This window comes from Toxotes jaculatrix, chromosome 11 (genome assembly GCF_017976425.1).
Source record: "Toxotes jaculatrix isolate fToxJac2 chromosome 11, fToxJac2.pri, whole genome shotgun sequence".
Lineage (NCBI taxonomy): Eukaryota > Metazoa > Chordata > Actinopteri > Toxotidae > Toxotes > Toxotes jaculatrix.
Genome location: NC_054404.1, coordinates 24,840,505 through 24,858,627, shown reverse-complemented (window position 1 = coordinate 24,858,627; position 18,123 = coordinate 24,840,505). Strand labels below are relative to the sequence as shown.

Below are 18,123 nucleotides of genomic sequence, written 5' to 3'. Positions count from 1 at the left end.
CTTCTGAAAACAGTAAGTGCTATTTGTTGGGGCAGTGTTGCTGATTTCTTTAGCCCTTCAAAGAATTCGATGCCAAAGCCATTTTGAAAAAGGTACTGGGAATTTTGACTTCCACTTCACATGTATTCAAGTCCTTATTATTACCCTAACTTGAGCATTGACTTGACTGTTGAATTCAGTAAGTGCTACTTGTTGGGGCAGTTTCAATGGACAGAAGCAAGCACCTCTTTGGAAGCCATTTTCTTTTGGAAATCCAACTCTGATAACTTCAAACAGAGCCACTCATGATAGCTGTCTTCATAAGTGCTTCTATTTGGGGTTGTCTTGGTTTTGGGAAATTTTGCCACAGAAACATCTCCACAGTGCTGATTAACTGAACATGACTTCTACAATCATGGGAAACATTTCACATGATATTGGTTAAAGAGTTCTTTTTGCACCAGTAGCTACATAAATCAACTTTTCACTAACATTACCCTAACACAAGCACAGACTTGACTTCTGAAAACAGTAAGTGCTATTTGTTGGGGTAGTGTTGCTGATTTCTTTAGCCCTTCAAAGAATTCAATGCCAAAGCCATTTTGAACAGGGTACTGGGAATTTTGACTTCCACTTCACATGTATTCAAGTCCTTATTATTACCCTAACTTGAGCATTGACTTGACTGTTGAATTCAGTAAGTGCTACTTGTTGGGGCAGTTTCAATGGACAGAAGCAAAGGACGCCTTTGGAAGCCATTTTCTTTTGGAAATCCAACTCTGATAACTTCAAACAGAGCACAGGCTTGACTTCTGAAAACAGTAACTGCTATTTGTTGGGGTAGTGCTGCTGATTTCTAGACTCCTAATTGGAAGCCATTTTCTCATAAGATTATAAGAAATGGAGGAAAGTGGTTTGAAGTTGGGATGATACTCTTTATTGAATCCCTACACAAAGATTTCAGATCTATTGATTTTATACACATGCTTTGATACCCACTGTTTAAAATGCATTTGGAGTAAATATTCATTTCTTCTTTTTGTGTTGTTTTAGATACAAATGGTGGCTACCATGTTGTAATGAAATGCATCAAGAAAATTCAATGGGGACTATTCTCTCATCAAGTGCTAATGGTCTGCGTGAATTACGATGACTGTTATTCATGAATTCCAGAATGTCTGATTCTTCAACAATTATCAAGACCCTTGAAACTTTGTGAAAAAGAGGGCGGAGTAGGGTGGGAGTTAGTTCATTTATATTTCAGGTGGGCAAACGCAAGGAAGGCAGTCCACTGTGACTGGCACACCACAGAAATTGCAACAGAGAATCTTCAGGACAATAAGGAAAATCATGAGGTTTTTGTAAGTCCTTACTAATTACCTTAACTTGAGCATTGACTTGACTGTTGAATTCAGTAAGTGCTACTTGTTGGGGCAGTTTCAATGGACAGAAGCAAAGGACCTCATTGGAAGTCATTTTCTTTTGGAAATCCAACTCTGATAACTTCAAACAGAGCCACTCATGATACCTGTCTTCATAAGTGCTTCTATTTGGGGTTGTCATGGTTTTGGGAAATTTTGCCACAGAAACATCTCCACAGTGCTGATTAACTGAACATGGGTTTTGCAATCATGGGAAACATTTCACATGATATTGGTTAAAGAGTTCTTTTCACACCAGTAGCTACATAAATCAACTTTTCACTAACATTACCCTAACACAAGCACAGACTTGACTTCTGAAAACAGTAAGTGCTATTTGTTGGGGCAGTGTTGCTGATTTCTTTAGCCCTTCAAAGAATTCAATGCCAAAGCCATTTTGAAAAGGGTACTGGGAATTTTTTACTTCCATTTCACATGTATTCAAGTCCTTATTATTACCCTAACTTGAGCATTGACTTGACTGTTGAATTCAGTAAGTGCTACTTGTTGGGGCAGTTTCAATGGACAGAAGCAAAGGACCTAATTGGAAGTCATTTTCTTTTGGAAATCCAACTCTGATAACTTCCAACAGAGCCACTCATGATACCTGTCTTCATAAGTGCTTCTATTTGGGGTTGTCTTGGTTTTGGGAAATTTTGCCACAGAAACATCTCCACAGTGCTGATTAACTGAACATGGCTTCTACAATCATGGGAAACATTTCACATGATATTGGTTAAAGAGTTCTTTTTACACCAGTAGCTACATAAATCAACTTTTCACTAACATTACCCTAACACAAGCACAGACTTGACTTCTGAAAACAGTAAGTGCTATTTGTTGGGGTAGCGTTGCTGATTTCTTTAGCCCTTCAAAGAATTCAATGCCAAAGCCATTTTGAAAAAGGTACTGGGAATTTTGACTTCCACTTCACATGTATTCAAGTCCTTATTATTACCCTAACTTGAGCATTGACTTGACTGTTGAATTCAGTAAGTGCTACTTGTTGGGGCAGTTTCAATGGACAGAAGCAAGCACCTCTTTGGAAGCCATTTTCTTTTGGAAATCCAACTCTGATAACTTCAAACAGAGCCACTCATGATACCTGTCTTCATAAGTGCTTCTATTTGGGGTTGTCATGGTTTTGGGAAATTTTGCCACAGAAACATCTCCACAGTGCTGATTAACTGAACATGGCTTCTACAATCATGGGAAACATTTCACATGATATTGGTTAAAGAGTTCTTTTTACACCAGTAGCTACATAAATCAACTTTTCACTAACATTACCCTAACACAAGCACAGACTTGACTTCTGAAAACAGTAAGTGCTATTTGTTGGGGTAGTGTTGCTGATTTCTTTAGCCCTTCAAAGAATTCAATGCCAAAGCCATTTTGAAAAGGGTACTGGGAATTTTGACTTCCACTTCACATGTATTCAAGTCCTTATTATTACCCTAACTTGAACATTGACTTGACTGTTGAATTCAGTAAGTGCTACTTGTTGGGGCAGTTTCAATGGACAGAAGCAAAGGACCTCTTTGGAAGCCATTTTCTTTTGGAAATCCAACTCTGATAACTTCAAACAGAGCCACTCATGATAGCTGTCTTCATAAGTGCTTCTCTTTGGGGTTGTCTTGGTTTTGGGAAATTTTGCCACAGAAACATGTCCACGGTGCTGATTAAAGAAGCTCAGTATCACTTCCACAAAATAGGAAGCATGCAAGACATACTTTTTTCTGCAGCATTATTTTCAGGACTAGCTATGTACATCAATTTGTCATCAGCATTACCCTAACACAGGCACAGGCTTGACTCCTGAAAACAGTAAGTGCTATTTGTTGGGGTAGTGCTGCTGATTTCTAGACTCCTAATTGGAAGCCATTTTCTCATAAGATTATAAGAAATGGAGGAAAGTGGTTTGAAGTTGGGATGATACTCTTTATTGAATCCCTACACAAAGATTTCAGATCTATTGATTTTATACACATGCTTTGATACCCACTGTTTAAAATGCATTTGGAGTAAATATTCATTTCTTCTTTTTGTATTGTTTTAGATACAAATGGTGGCTACCATGTTGTAATGAAATGCATCAAGAAAATTCAATGGGGACTAACTATTCTCTCATCAAGTGCTAATGGTCTGCATGAATTACGATGACTGTTATTCATGAATTCCAGAATGTCTGATTCTTCAACAATTATCAAGACCCTTGAAACTTTGTGAAAAAGAGGGCGGAGTAGGGTGGGAGTTAGTTCATTTATATTTCAGGTGGGCAAACGTAAGGAAGGCAGTCCACTGTGACTGGCACACCACAGAAATTGCAACAGAGAATCTTCAGGACAATAAGGAAAATCATGAGGTTTTTGTAAGTCCTTACTAATTACCTTAACTTGAGCATTGACTTGACTGTTGAATTCAGTAAGTGCTACTTGTTGGGGCAGTTTCAATGGACAGAAGCAAAGGACCTCATTGGAAGTCATTTTCTTTTGGAAATCCAACTCTGATAACTTCAAACAGAGCCACTCATGATACCTGTCTTCATAAGTGCTTCTATTTGGGGTTGTCATGGTTTTGGGAAATTTTGCCACAGAAACATCTCCACAGTGCTGATTAACTGAACATGGCTTCTACAATCATGGGAAACATTTCACATGATATTGGTTAAAGAGTTCTTTTTACAGCAGTAGCTACATAAATCAACTTTTCACTAACATTACCCTAACACAAGCACAGACTTGACTTCTGAAAACAGTAAGTGCTATTTGTTGGGGTAGTGTTGCTGATTTCTTTAGCCCTTCAAAGAATTCAATGCCAAAGCCATTTTGAAAAGGGTACTGGGAATTTTGACTTCCACTTCACATGTATTCAAGTCCTTATTATTACCCTAACTTGAGCATTGACTTGACTGTTGAATTCAGTAAGTGCTACTTGTTGGGGCAGTTTCAATGGACAGAAGCAAAGGACCCCTTTGGAAGCCATTTTCTTTTGGAAATCCAACTCTGATAACTTCAAACAGAGCTTCTCTTTGGGGTTGTCTTGGTTTTGGGAAATTTTGCCACAGAAACATGTCCACAGTGCTGATTAAAGAAGCTCAGTATCACTTCCACAAAATAGGAAGCATGCAAGACATACTTTTTTCTGCAGCATTATTTTCAGGACTAGCTATGTACATCAATTTGTCATCAGCATTACCCTAACACAGGCACAGGCTTGACTCCTGAAAACAGTAAGTGCTATTTGTTGGGGTAGTGCTGCTGATTTCTAGACTCCTAATTGGAAGCCATTTTCTCATAAGATTATAAGAAATGGAGGAAAGTGGTTTGAAGTTGGGATGATACTCTTTATTGAATCCCTACACAAAGATTTCAGATCTATTGATTTTATACACATGCTTTGATACCCACTGTTTAAAATGCATTTGGAGTAAATATTCATTTCTTCTTTTTGTATTGTTTTAGATACAAATGGTGGCTACCATGTTGTAATGAAATGCATCAAGAAAATTCAATGGGGACTAACTATTCTCTCATCAAGTGCTAATGGTCTGCATGAATTACGATGACTGTTATTCATGAATTCCAGAATGTCTGATTCTTCAACAATTATCAAGACCCTTGAAACTTTGTGAAAAAGAGGGCGGAGTAGGGTGGGAGTTAGTTCATTTATATTTCAGGTGGGCAAACGTAAGGAAGGCAGTCCACTGTGACTGGCACACCACAGAAATTGCAACAGAGAATCTTCAGGACAATAAGGAAAATCATGAGGTTTTTGTAAGTCCTTACTAATTACCTTAACTTGAGCATTGACTTGACTGTTGAATTCAGTAAGTGCTACTTGTTGGGGCAGTTTCAATGGACAGAAGCAAAGGACCTCATTGGAAGTCATTTTCTTTTGGAAATCCAACTCTGATAACTTCAAACAGAGCCACTCATGATACCTGTCTTCATAAGTGCTTCTATTTGGGGTTGTCATGGTTTTGGGAAATTTTGCCACAGAAACATCTCCACAGTGCTGATTAACTGAACATGGCTTCTACAATCATGGGAAACATTTCACATGATATTGGTTAAAGAGTTCTTTTTACAGCAGTAGCTACATAAATCAACTTTTCACTAACATTACCCTAACACAAGCACAGACTTGACTTCTGAAAACAGTAAGTGCTATTTGTTGGGGTAGTGTTGCTGATTTCTTTAGCCCTTCAAAGAATTCAATGCCAAAGCCATTTTGAAAAGGGTACTGGGAATTTTGACTTCCACTTCACATGTATTCAAGTCCTTATTATTACCCTAACTTGAGCATTGACTTGACTGTTGAATTCAGTAAGTGCTACTTGTTGGGGCAGTTTCAATGGACAGAAGCAAAGGACCCCTTTGGAAGCCATTTTCTTTTGGAAATCCAACTCTGATAACTTCAAACAGAGCTTCTCTTTGGGGTTGTCTTGGTTTTGGGAAATTTTGCCACAGAAACATGTCCACAGTGCTGATTAAAGAAGCTCAGTATCACTTCCACAAAATAGGAAGCATGCAAGACATACTTTTTTCTGCAGCATTATTTTCAGGACTAGCTATGTACATCAATTTGTCATCAGCATTACCCTAACACAGGCACAGGCTTGACTTCTGAAAACAGTAAGTGCTATTTGTTGGGGTAGTGCTGCTGATTTCTAGACTCCTAATTGGAAGCCATTTTCTCATAAGATTATAAGAAATGGAGAAAAGTGGTTTGAAGTTGGGATGATACTCTTTATTGAATCCCTACACAAAGATTTCAGATCTATTGATTTTATACACATGCTTTGATACCCACTGTTTAAAATGCATTTGGAGTAAATATTCATTTCTTCTTTTTGTATTGTTTTAGATACAAATGGTGGCTACCATGTTGTAATGAAATGCATCAAGAAAATTCAATGGGGACTAACTATTCTCTCATCAAGTGCTAATGGTCTGCATGAATTACGATGACTGTTATTCATGAATTCCAGAATGTCTGATTCTTCAACAATTATCAAGACCCTTGAAACTTTGTGAAAAAGAGGGCGGAGTAGGGTGGGAGTTAGTTCATTTATATTTCAGGTGGGCAAACGCAAGGAAGGCAGTCCACTGTGACTGGCACACCACAGAAATTGCAACAGAGAATCTTAAGGACAATAAGGAAAATCATGAGGTTTTTGTAAGTCCTTACTAATTACCTTAACTTGAGCATTGACTTGACTGTTGAATTCAGTAAGTGCTACTTGTTGGGGCAGTTTCAATGGACAGAAGCAAAGGACCTCATTGGAAGTCATTTTCTTTTGGAAATCCAACTCTGATAACTTCAAACAGAGCCACTCATGATACCTGTCTTCATAAGTGCTTCTATTTGGGGTTGTCATGGTCTTGGGCAATTTTGCCACAGAAACATCTCCACAGTGCTGATTAACTGAACATGGCTTCTACAATCATGGGAAACATTTCACATGATATTGGTTAAAGAGTTCTTTTTACAGCAGTAGCTACATAAATCAACTTTTCACTAACATTACCCTAACACAAGCACAGACTTGACTTCTGAAAACAGTAAGTGCTATTTGTTGGGGTAGTGTTGCTGATTTCTTTAGCCCTTCAAAGAATTCAATGCCAAAGCCATTTTGAAAAGGGTACTGGGAATTTTGACTTCCACTTCACATGTATTCAAGTCCTTATTATTACCCTAACTTGAGCATTGACTTGACTGTTGAATTCAGTAAGTGCTACTTGTTGGGGCAGTTTCAATGGACAGAAGCAAAGGACCCCTTTGGAAGCCATTTTCTTTTGGAAATCCAACTCTGATAACTTCAAACAGAGCTTCTCTTTGGGGTTGTCTTGGTTTTGGGAAATTTTGCCACAGAAACATGTCCACAGTGCTGATTAAAGAAGCTCAATATCACTTCCACAAAATAGGAAGCATGCAAGACATACTTTTTTCTGCAGCATTATTTTCAGGACTAGCTATGTACATCAGTTTGTCATCAGCATTACCCTAACAGGCACAGGCTTGAGTTCTGAAAACAATAAGTGCTATTTGTTGGGGTAGTGCTTTTGATTTCTAGACTCCTAATTAGAAAGAAAGAAGCTCAACATCACTTCCACAAGAGAAAGCACGGTGGTTAGAAGGAGTCAGGAGAGCAAAGTACAAAAAGGTAAGTGCATCCACAAAATGGTAACAAAGAGAAGAGCACAGAGATCTTGTCACCACGGGAGATGATGGAACAAGCTTGCAAGGGTTGAGAGGGACACCAGGCCTCTTATGTTTTGTGAGGGGACTGCAATCAGCGTGAGCAGAAGAAAGGAATAGGGAGGAGCCACACAGGAATCCACAACCAGAAAAACACCCACACATGCACAGAGAGAGAGAAAGAAAACAACAACAACCCCAGAGGCAGTAGATCTGCCTCATAACAACTAGATGAGTTTAGATTTTCAAACACATAGGCCTATGCTGCGTTTTGGACATGTGTGACCAGCTAGTCACACATATTAGATATAGAACCTAGATTTATTTAAAAATTAAAATTATTTTAATTTTTTTTTTCCAGTGTCTAATTTTTATTTATCTTCCTGTTACAGCTGATAACTGACAACTGATTTTTCTCTTGGCAGTAACAACTTTCTCATGATCTTTTTTAGGCTGGATAATCAGAAACTTCTCATAAACCCAATAATTCTGTTTCACAGTCATCAGGGTGGGGAATATACATGGATAAGTTAGTACTTCCTTATTCAGGTTTTATACTAGTTTTATTTACTCTCGTATTGTCATGAGGCAGCTCGGCTGCCTCTGGGGTTTTTCTGTTTTGGTTTTTCTCTCTTCTCTCTCTTTCGTGTGTATGTGTGGGTGTGTGTGTCCTTGGTGTGGGTGTGTTTTTCAGGCAGTGGATTCCGGGGCAGCTCCTCCCTACTCCATCCTCCTGCCCCAATTACACATGCCTGTGTGCAATTGGGGCACAATCAGTTTCCCCTCAAAGCTATAAGACAGTGGTGTCCAAACTGTTCCACAAAGGGCCGTGTGGCTGCAATGAAGTGTTCCAACCAATGAAGAGCACACAGTTTGACCAATCAATTGTCTGAAGACTGAGATCAGTTGGTTAAATGGGTCAAGTCTGGTGTGCTGCTGCTTGGTTGGAACAAAAACCTGCAGCCACATGGCTATTTGTGGAACAGTTTGGACACCTCTGCTATATTCCTGTCTACCCTCGCCAGATTGTTCTGTCATCTTCTGTGGTGATTAGTCTCTGTTCTCTACCTTTGTGAAAGACATTTTGTGGATTTACTTACCTGAATTTTGGACTATCTCTGCCTCGAACTAACCATGCGCTCTCTCTCCCTCTGCAGTCTTCACCGGTCTCAGCCATCCAGTCGAAAACATAATGCCTCCGGCCTCTACATGGAGGTATAACAAGGCGAAATATAAACCACGTGATCAACATGCGAATAGAAAAAAAAATGATAGGAATAATTTACATCTGATAAAGTCAGACTGAGGATTTACTGTCAATAAATTCAGAAATTATCATTAAGTTTCTTACTGAAATAGTAACAAATTCTTAATATGGGGTGCAGGTTGTCAGACTGTTGGTGCTGCCAAAGAAGAGAGAAGTAGTTTTGTCTATGAGGTCAGTCTGACTGAAGTGTTCATTTATAATCATATTAAATATTTAACATTGTGAGAATCAACAATTATCTTCACAGTCTTCTCCTATTCTGAGCTGCAGTGATGGAATCAGAATCAAAGCATCACAGCAACACTGTCAGGAATTCTTCAGATAAAAGAATTAAGCTATAATGTTTATGATGTAGTTATTTAGTGATAAACTCCCCAGCAGAGAGGGCACATAAGAAAACCTCACACAGGAAAAAACATGAAAACTGATCTATAAAAATATCTATTGCTCTTTGTTATATGTCATTTTATTGTAAACTCTTATGTCCCTTTCAAAATGCCTGCTTTGGAGCAGGTTAGCTGTGCGGCATAAGTTAGCATAGCAATGTGAATGCTCAGTCATACTCTTCATGCAATGGGTGTATAAACCATTGAACCATGTGAATATCAGTCACTCCCAGTTAATATTCAAATGTCTATCTACATATGTCTCATAGAATTTTTTGTTAGATGTTAGTATTGCGACCAAAAATCCAGCCTTGGATTTTTCACTTGAGAGTTAGGTACTGGGTCCTGTCTATTTGTCCAACACGCTATTTTTCCAAACAAAAAACACGCTGTCTGAGTTGCTCTTGATCGGTTCCTTTATATAGACAAACGGTAAACAGCAGCTTCCAGAATACACATGCTTGTCAATGGAAACGTGTACACAGTAGAAAGCTGTGGAAAAATTTTTTTCAATGTATCTGTCCTTAGTGAAAGTGAAGTCTAGGATCGATAATTTAGAACTAAGCTGTACCCAAAACCATCCTTTGTACAAGTTTTCCCACATTTCCCACACTCTCCCCAGGGTTGTTGTAAGGAAATAAGGATTATATCTTGTGGTCATTTAAAACAGACGTCCCCTAAAGTGAAATGACATCTGTAACTGTTGATCTGGAAAGACCTTAACTAACCTGGGAGTGAACCCCAGTTAATTGTCCTGAGTGCTTACAGTAGGTGTGCTAACAGATCTTTCCTAGAATGAGCTGTTTATCTAAAACTGCTGATTTGGAAATATCTTAGATGGCCTGGGAGTGAACCCCATTTGGTTGTCCTGACTGTTTACATTTGGTGTGATCAGAAGACATCCTTTATTGTCTCTCATGCTGGGAAAGGTATTCATGGCATACTGACTACAGGTATAAAGAGTCATACTAGACAGCACTCTTCAGACAACACTGCAGAACACACTGTGAACTGTATGTCTTGTCTCCATGCTGCATGATATTAAAATACTTGATTCACAACACCCAGTTTTCCCAGTTTTCCCTTCTGCAGGATTAGACCCTTACATTGTTTTCACAAAGCATATGTAAAAAAATTAATGGAAAAATATGCATAAGAACTTGCATACTGTCAACAAAAATTACGGCTACCCAGCTCCCCTCTCTCCTCCTACCTGAGCGCAGGTGAGTGAGTGCCCCTCTTTGTTACCTCCGTCTATCACCGCCTATGCCCACGCGACCCAAACCTTGTGCATCACCATGGTAACCAGACAAAACTAATCGATAAAAAACCAACTAGCGCCAAAAAATAATAATATGGCTCCTACAGTTAGCACATCCTTATATTTGATGAAAAATATTTAAGTTGTTTTTATCACTTGTACTTATGTAAATATGAATTTCTCTTTTGTAATGTTCATGTGATTTGAGCCACAGGCTCTAAATACATATCAAAGTGTGTGGCTAACGACAGAGGGTTTAATCTGTTGATAATTATTATTGCTATTATAAGTATCTTTCTTGTCATGTGATAAAATCAAACCAGTATCAGTGTGATTATGTGAACTGACCTCTTAATTTATTTTGGATATTAGTTCCTTGTATTTTTAACACTAAACTAATATTTATAGATATAGAAATATTGTGCTTTCATGTTTCATATGACCATATCTAAATATGTTTAAGGTGTGCAGCTACGTTTGATGAGCAATGAAGGGAAGTAGTATCAGCACTAAAGGAAGCAAATCACAAAACCACAAGTATAAGAAACAGGTTTAGGCTTTCAACCGCTTTACACTCCATTCCAGTAGGTGGCGGTAAATCTATTGTGAGCTGATTTGCCTATCTTCAAAAAAAAAAAAATCCATGGAAGAAGGTGAGGAAGTCAAACGTGTTTGAGTTGAGGTGGCCGATGTGAAAGCCCTGTTTCATAGTACGTGGTTTAAGACATAATTGTAGACTACTGGGATGGAGAATGACACCCTCGTCTCTCTTGAAGATTTAGGGTAAGAAAAAAACGTAATATGTCGTCCGCTGTATGAGAGCTGTTACTTCTATGATTAGCTTTGTCTGTCTGTCCGGTTTTAGCTAGCGCAGTGCACTGTAGCTTGCTTTAGCTTAACGGCTAATTTGCTGTTGTGACTAACGTTAGTCAGACGGTGATGGAATATCTTTTGACTATTTATGTACATAGTGGTTTTCTATATTTCCAGACATATTACTGTTAATACACATACGCAGGGTGGTTATATATGGTTTGTCATTAGCTGCGTCAGCAGAAGCTGCTCCCGGCGTGATTCATATAAGGACAGCTCCAACACATTCCTTTCTCTTAACCCGTTTAAGCCCCACTTTCTAATAATGCACGATTTATTGATTTATCAAGTGTTTCTTGGTTATTTGGTTATATTCTGAAATGTCCAGTAACATCATACACATAAGTGATTGTCTTGAGCCGCTGTTTGGAGGGCATGTCTTTAAATAGCCAAATTCTAAATTGTGGTCGGGCATTTTCAGTGAATGCTGTCAATACTTGGCAAGAGCACTGAAGTGTCAAAGTGTCAAACTTGTCTCTGCAAACTAAGCCACACCTCACTGTGGCTCATACAAACAAGGCAAGGTCCTAGGTTTGGTTTTATCTTGTGTCATTTTGTGTCAGACAGCCAAAATAGACAGTTGTGCACATGCTCTCTATCACCCCATGTCTGAGCACCAGTCACAAATTAGATCACGTGTGAAATGCTTAAGTAACTACTGCTCATCACCCACCCCTCTACTGCTACTGCCAGGCTGCAGCTGCTCAACGATGCATAAAGCAATTTGAAGGTGGGGGTTGTTCAATCATAGTCAGGCATCCCTCATATTTCAGTCTTTCACTGTGTATCATAATAACCAACATTCTGAAAACACACAACTGTGGCATCTCGACAAGATCATCTGAGATTGATAAAGGTATTGCTTGGTGAAAATTCATCTACACCTTGACATGTCCCTGCCGTCCATAGCCAAATCTACGCCCATGACCACCACTTTGCAGTACTGATAAGGGAAGCAAAGAGTTGTGGGTGTTTGCATGTGTGTGTGTGTCACTGCAGGTACCAAGGTCCTCTTTTGGAGGAAGGAGCTCTGGATTCTGCTGTGAATGGAGGTGCAGCTTCACCTGAGTTTACTAAGCTCTGTGCCTGGATTGTCTCAGAGCTTAGACTCTACTGCAAGTTGGAGGAGAATGTCCACGCCACTAACTGTAAGACATGTATATATATATTGAACAGTGACAGAAGAGTTTCCTTTCCTCATTTCCTTTTCTTGTCAGCTGAAGGTTGATAACAATGGGAAAGAAATGAAACATAAAACACATATATTTCTGTTTATACAACATATGGCACATGCCATGGTTTCCATTTTTTTGGTAAGTAAGTCATTAGGTTCGATTGCTTTTTAATCACTGTTGCTGCATATTTCACAAAGCCAGTTTTCTGTTTGAGGTCTGCCAAGATTGGGTACTTGTGACATTTAACCAGTTTGTTTGTCTGTCTTGTAACATCATTTTTGATATGTTTGTTATCCTGCCCCACCCAGGTCCAAGCGAGGCAGAGAGCTTCCAGTTGGAGATGAGTGGTCTGCTGTCAGAGCTTGCCTGTCCTTATTCTGTCCTTACCAGTGGAGACATCACTCAGCGGTTCCTCAACAGGACAGACTGTCTGCTGCTTCTCAGTATGATAACAGTACTCTGCAACATCTCTAAAATGTGTTCACACCCACCTGTAACAAAATCTTCCATAGTCATATATTGTGAAGTGCTATTCTGTGCTGGGCATGAACATAGCATGTAGTCACCACTAGAAGGCAGCATAAGCAGCCTGTGTGTGCGGTTACTTTTTCCACTCTCTGTGGAGCCACATGATACTGACACAGCTGTTTTCACTGATACCCCATTCAGACTGACACAATGACTCAGGGGTCTATATGAATAGGTCAACAGGTTGGCTACCGTGATGATACACAACCTTCTCCTACTTCACTTGTGAAAACTGTGTACTAATATTGTATTGAGATTTAGTCGCAGCCATCGCTTAATGATTTCAGTGCCTTCTTGTTAATGTCTCAGACATGTATGTATCACACAAAGAGCTACACAAACCACAAGGAAGGTTATTTAGTTCCTGATAGCACTAACAAGGGTTTAAGTATGACTTTCTGAAACCTAAGCATCCTTTTAACAGCAATTACAATTTAACCAAATCCATTTCTATCTCAGCCTTTCTGGTATCAGAGCTGGAGGCATCAAGGATGATCCTGGTTAACAAGCCTCAGAAGAAAGCCCAGGAGTCAGGCAGCCCTGTGTTCCAGGAACTGAAGGGCATCTGCATGGCGCTGGGCATGTCCAAGCCTCCTGCCAACATCACCATGTTCCAGTTCTTCAGTGGAATTGAAAAGAAGGTCAGTTGTTCTAGTGGCACAGAGAGATGGCTGTGCACTCACACAACAGCATGATATGTGTACTGAACCTGCTGATAATACTTTGTGCCTATAGTGTATTATCAGCAGGGTCAGTACCACTGCCACTGCCACAGTGTCTGAAGAAGTCTACTTCTACACATTCCAGCTTTACTCTCTGAGGTTTCTACCTTTTTTTTTTTTAAGCTGAAAGAAGCCATAAGTCGAGTCCCACCAAATCACATAGGAGAGCCTTTGATGAAAAAGACCCTTGGACCTGTGCACTTGGTAAATACTGAAAAATGACAAAGAAATATAATACAATTGGTGAACTCTGTATAAGCGAATGACCTTTCTCTTGTGCTTGTTTCTCATTTTGCCAGGAAAAAATAGAAGCTATAAACCAAGCATTAGTGAATGAGTATGAAGTCAGAAGGAAGATGCTGCTGAAACGTCTTGACGTCACAGTTCAGTCTTTTGGTTGGTCTGACAGAGCGAAGGTATGTAAAAACTTGGAAGGGTCCTAAAGATTCCAAGTTAAATGACACACAAGGCATTTTAAACAGGAATTCTGTGTACACGTGTGCTTCAGCAGTTGTCAGGCCATTGTTATCCATTTGGGGGTGCTCTTGCCCTGCTGAGAAGGGAAAAGACTGACAAAAGTCATTTATGAGTTTGTTAAATAGAATGGATTGGAATGAAAAAGTGAAAAAGGCCTGACATATACACTGAAAGCTTGTTGAGAAATTAAAAACCACATCTGTAATGTAAACCCCTTTTTTTTTTTTTTTTTAAATATTCCACAGAAAAACAAAAAATTGCTCCAGTCTACATAGCATACATATTTGCAATGTATGACTGATGGACTCGAAGTGTTGCTTTCCAAAAACAAATAAAAACTTTTGTTTTGAATGTTTTATTGCAGACACATGCTGAGAAGTTGGCCAAAGTTTACCCGCCTCTGCGATCTGCCCTCTGCACCACAAGTAAAACATCTGTTGCCCATCTTCTTGCTGCTCGACAAGACTTCTCTAAGATCCTACGCACAAGCAGTGGCAAGATAAGAGAGAAGACTGCTTGTGCTATTAACAAGGTAGGTTAAACACAATGTAGTTCCAGGTATTCCTTTCTGTTTCATCTGTTATTCAGAGTGTTTTAATAGAGTTAAAACACTCTGTTTATTTGATGTTTGCTAAAACTTGCTAAAGCATCAGCATCTGTTCAGTTTTGGTTTTATGACCCTTTGCTTAACACATGATGTTCAGTGAAAATAACTGAAACTTAATCTCATGCAAACAACAGAAGTGGGATCAAATCGAGGTAGTGATCATGCTTTGAACTGTCTTAATTCAATATGTGTCTTTTTCTTAGGTTCTAATGGGCAGAGTGCCAGACAGGGGAGGCCGACCCTGCGAGATTGAGCCTCCTCCACCAGAGATGCCTACCTGGCAGAAGCGTCAGGATGCTCCCCAGGGCGGTGGACACTATGGCGGGGGTGGGCACGGAGGCAGCAGGGGGGGCTACGATCACTACTCCCAAGGTGGCCGTGGAGGCTACGAGAGAGGAGGAGGACATGGAGACAGGGGAGGAAGAGGTGGAGGCAGCAGAGGGGGGAAGGTGCAGGGAGGCTGGGGAGAAAGAGATGGAGGAGGAAGAGGCGTTTACCACCAGGGCCACTATCAGGATGCAGGAGGTCATCATGGGGGAGGAGGGAGAGGTGGTTATGGAGGAGGAGGAGGGAACAACCAAGGAGGCTTCCAGGACCCTGGGTATCACGGAGGAGGAGGTGGTTACCATGACAACTACCACCAAGATGCAGGCTGGCATCAGGAGAGAGGTGGGGGTCGAGGAGGTCGCGGGGGCAGGGGAAGGGGAGGCCGAGGCGGAGGCGGAGGACAAGGCGGGGGCTGGGGAGGGAGAGGGGGCTCGAATTTTAACCAAGGAGGACAGTTTGAACAGTTCTTCCAACACGCAGGCCAGCACTACAACCAAGCTGGCTTTAATCAAAGCAGACACTACACTAGTTGAAGACAGTGTGGGGTATTTCAGCAGAGTCCACACGAAGATTGACTCCTTATCATTGGTGAATGGATTTCAAATGCCTTATTATCCTAACTTAAATTTTACAGCATGAGATTCTAGGACATACACTCATACAGACCCGTATACATTCACTGTAGACTGTTTTGGAATTATTGCTGTACCTCAGAGGGTAGACCTTTTGCTTTTTCATCCTGGTGTCTTTATGTTTTCTTTGCTTCCTATGTAGTATTCAAGCCAACAGCTGTGCTATAAATGGTTAGTTGATAAGTTGGACTAGTTGATAAGTTAGTTGATAAGTTGGACTCTGCTGTTTTGACCTCATTTTGCCACTTAATTAGCCTTATATTGGACATTGTTTCTTTTTTTTTTTTTTTTGGAAAGATAGCGAAAGTTCCTAAGGTTTCAATGTTGGTGCACCTACTGACATAAGAAGTGAACGTCAGTATTAAGATGTATGATTCTTGAAATTCTGGTAGTTAAGTTGAATTTGAAAATTCATTGAAAAACGGTTTCCAGTCCCATTTTCTTTCAGTAAATTTAACTGGAATCGCCTTTGTTACTTATTTAAAAGATGTCAGCTTTTGCCCATGGAAGATGTGTGTGCATACATGTTGGATGTTGGAAGGTTTGCATGGATGTGTAAATACGCAAAATAAAATCTGAAATGAGATTATCACTTTTTATTCAGTGGTCTGATTGTCTCAATCAGGGAACTACAAAATGCTTTTGCAAAATGCAAAATTTAAGGATGTCTTTATTAAGATGTTAAATATGAGTTCATGGATTCAAATTCTACACCTCATAGCTCCAGTAATTACATTCTGTCACTGAGTGAATACGAGGGAAAACTTGTAGAGCTTTTGTTTGGAACGAGTGTATGAATATTCTTGTCCAGGGATTTCTAAATGAATATGCTATGTCGGGTATTCTAAATAAGTTCATTACCTCAGGCATATGAATTGATGTAAATTAAGTGTTCTAAAATATATCAACTATATCACTGGATGAGTGACTTTAAACTCAGCATAAATGAGTACACCCACTTTGAAAAGTAAGGAATATAGCAATAAGCACAAGAACAATTTCCAAAATTTTGACAAGACTGAGTTTTATAGAACATTTGTATAACTCATAAAATGAAAGGTTAATAATATAACTTAGATTACAAAATCTTTAGTTTTACTCAAATTAGTGAATACACCCACTACAAAAACTACTATATCTAGTATTTTATATGACCTCCATGATTTTTAAGGACAGCACCAAGTCTTCTAGGCATGGAATGAACAAGTTGGCGACATATTGCAGCATCGATCTTCATTGATTCATCAAGAACGACGTCCTTTAGAGCCTGGATGCTGGATGGAGAGTGATGCCCAACTTGTCTCTTCAGAATTTCCTACAGGTGTTCGACTGGGTTCAGATCATTAGACATACTGTACTTGGCCACTGAATCACTTTCACCCTGTTCTTCTTCAGAAATGCAACAGTGGCCTTAGGTGCATGTTTTGGATCATTGTCATGTTGGAAAAGTGCACGACAACTAAGGGCATGGAGTGATGGTAGCATCTTCTCTTTCAGTATAGAGCAGTACATCTGTGAGTATAGAGTCCCAGTAGTAAGTATCTTTGTCAGCATGGGCCCTAGCAAATTCTAGGGGGGCTTTTTTGTGCATGGGCTTTAGGAGAGGCTTCCTTAGTGGATGACACCCATGCATGCCATTCCTCTGCAGTGTACGCCGTATTGTGTCACGGGGAAAACACTCACTCCAGTTTGGCTTTCTACTTCTTTAGCTAACTTCCGTGAACTTGCATTTTCTTCAACCCTTCTCATCAGAATGCGCTCCTGTTGAGGTGTTAACTTCCGTGGACGGCCTGGACGTCTCTGTGAGATGGTTGCTGTTCCATCTTTGTTTTGTATCACTTTTGCTACATTATTCTGACTTATAAGTAAAGCTTTGCTGATCTTCTTGTTGCCTTCATCTTTCTTGTGTAAAGAAATTATTTTCTTTCTCAGGACTTACGACATTTTTCTTCCATGTGGTGCCATTGCTGACAGCATGAAATGGGAAGGGGTTTTCTTTAAATAATGCCCTTTTTTGAATTTTCTACATTCTTTGCACTAAATGCATTTTATTCTATTCTATGTTGTATATATTTTACATACATGTTTGCACTAGAGAAGGACTTGCTTTTCATCTCGTACATGTAAAAAGATGTGTAATGACAATAAAAGGCATTCTATTCATTCTATAGTCAGCTGTCTGCCGGACACCTGTTTAATGAATAATTAGACTCACCTGTGGTTGAATCCTTGTTAACTAGACTTTTGTAATCTAAAATATACCT

General features: G+C 39.6%; 1 protein-coding gene across 1 annotated transcript; it reads left to right on the top strand.

The window, feature by feature from the left end:
* Positions 1-11,171: 11,171 nt before the first annotated feature.
* On the top strand, positions 11,172-16,448 carry fam98a (family with sequence similarity 98 member A). The gene is made up of 8 exons (XM_041050703.1): positions 11,172-11,301; positions 12,391-12,539; positions 12,875-13,009; positions 13,554-13,735; positions 13,940-14,020; positions 14,116-14,232; positions 14,658-14,825; positions 15,104-16,448. Exons 1-8 carry the CDS (start codon positions 11,264-11,266, stop codon positions 15,758-15,760), a joined length of 1,527 nt encoding a protein of 508 aa, XP_040906637.1. The 5' UTR covers positions 11,172-11,263; the 3' UTR covers positions 15,761-16,448.
* The last annotated feature ends 1,675 nt before the right edge of the window (positions 16,449-18,123 follow it).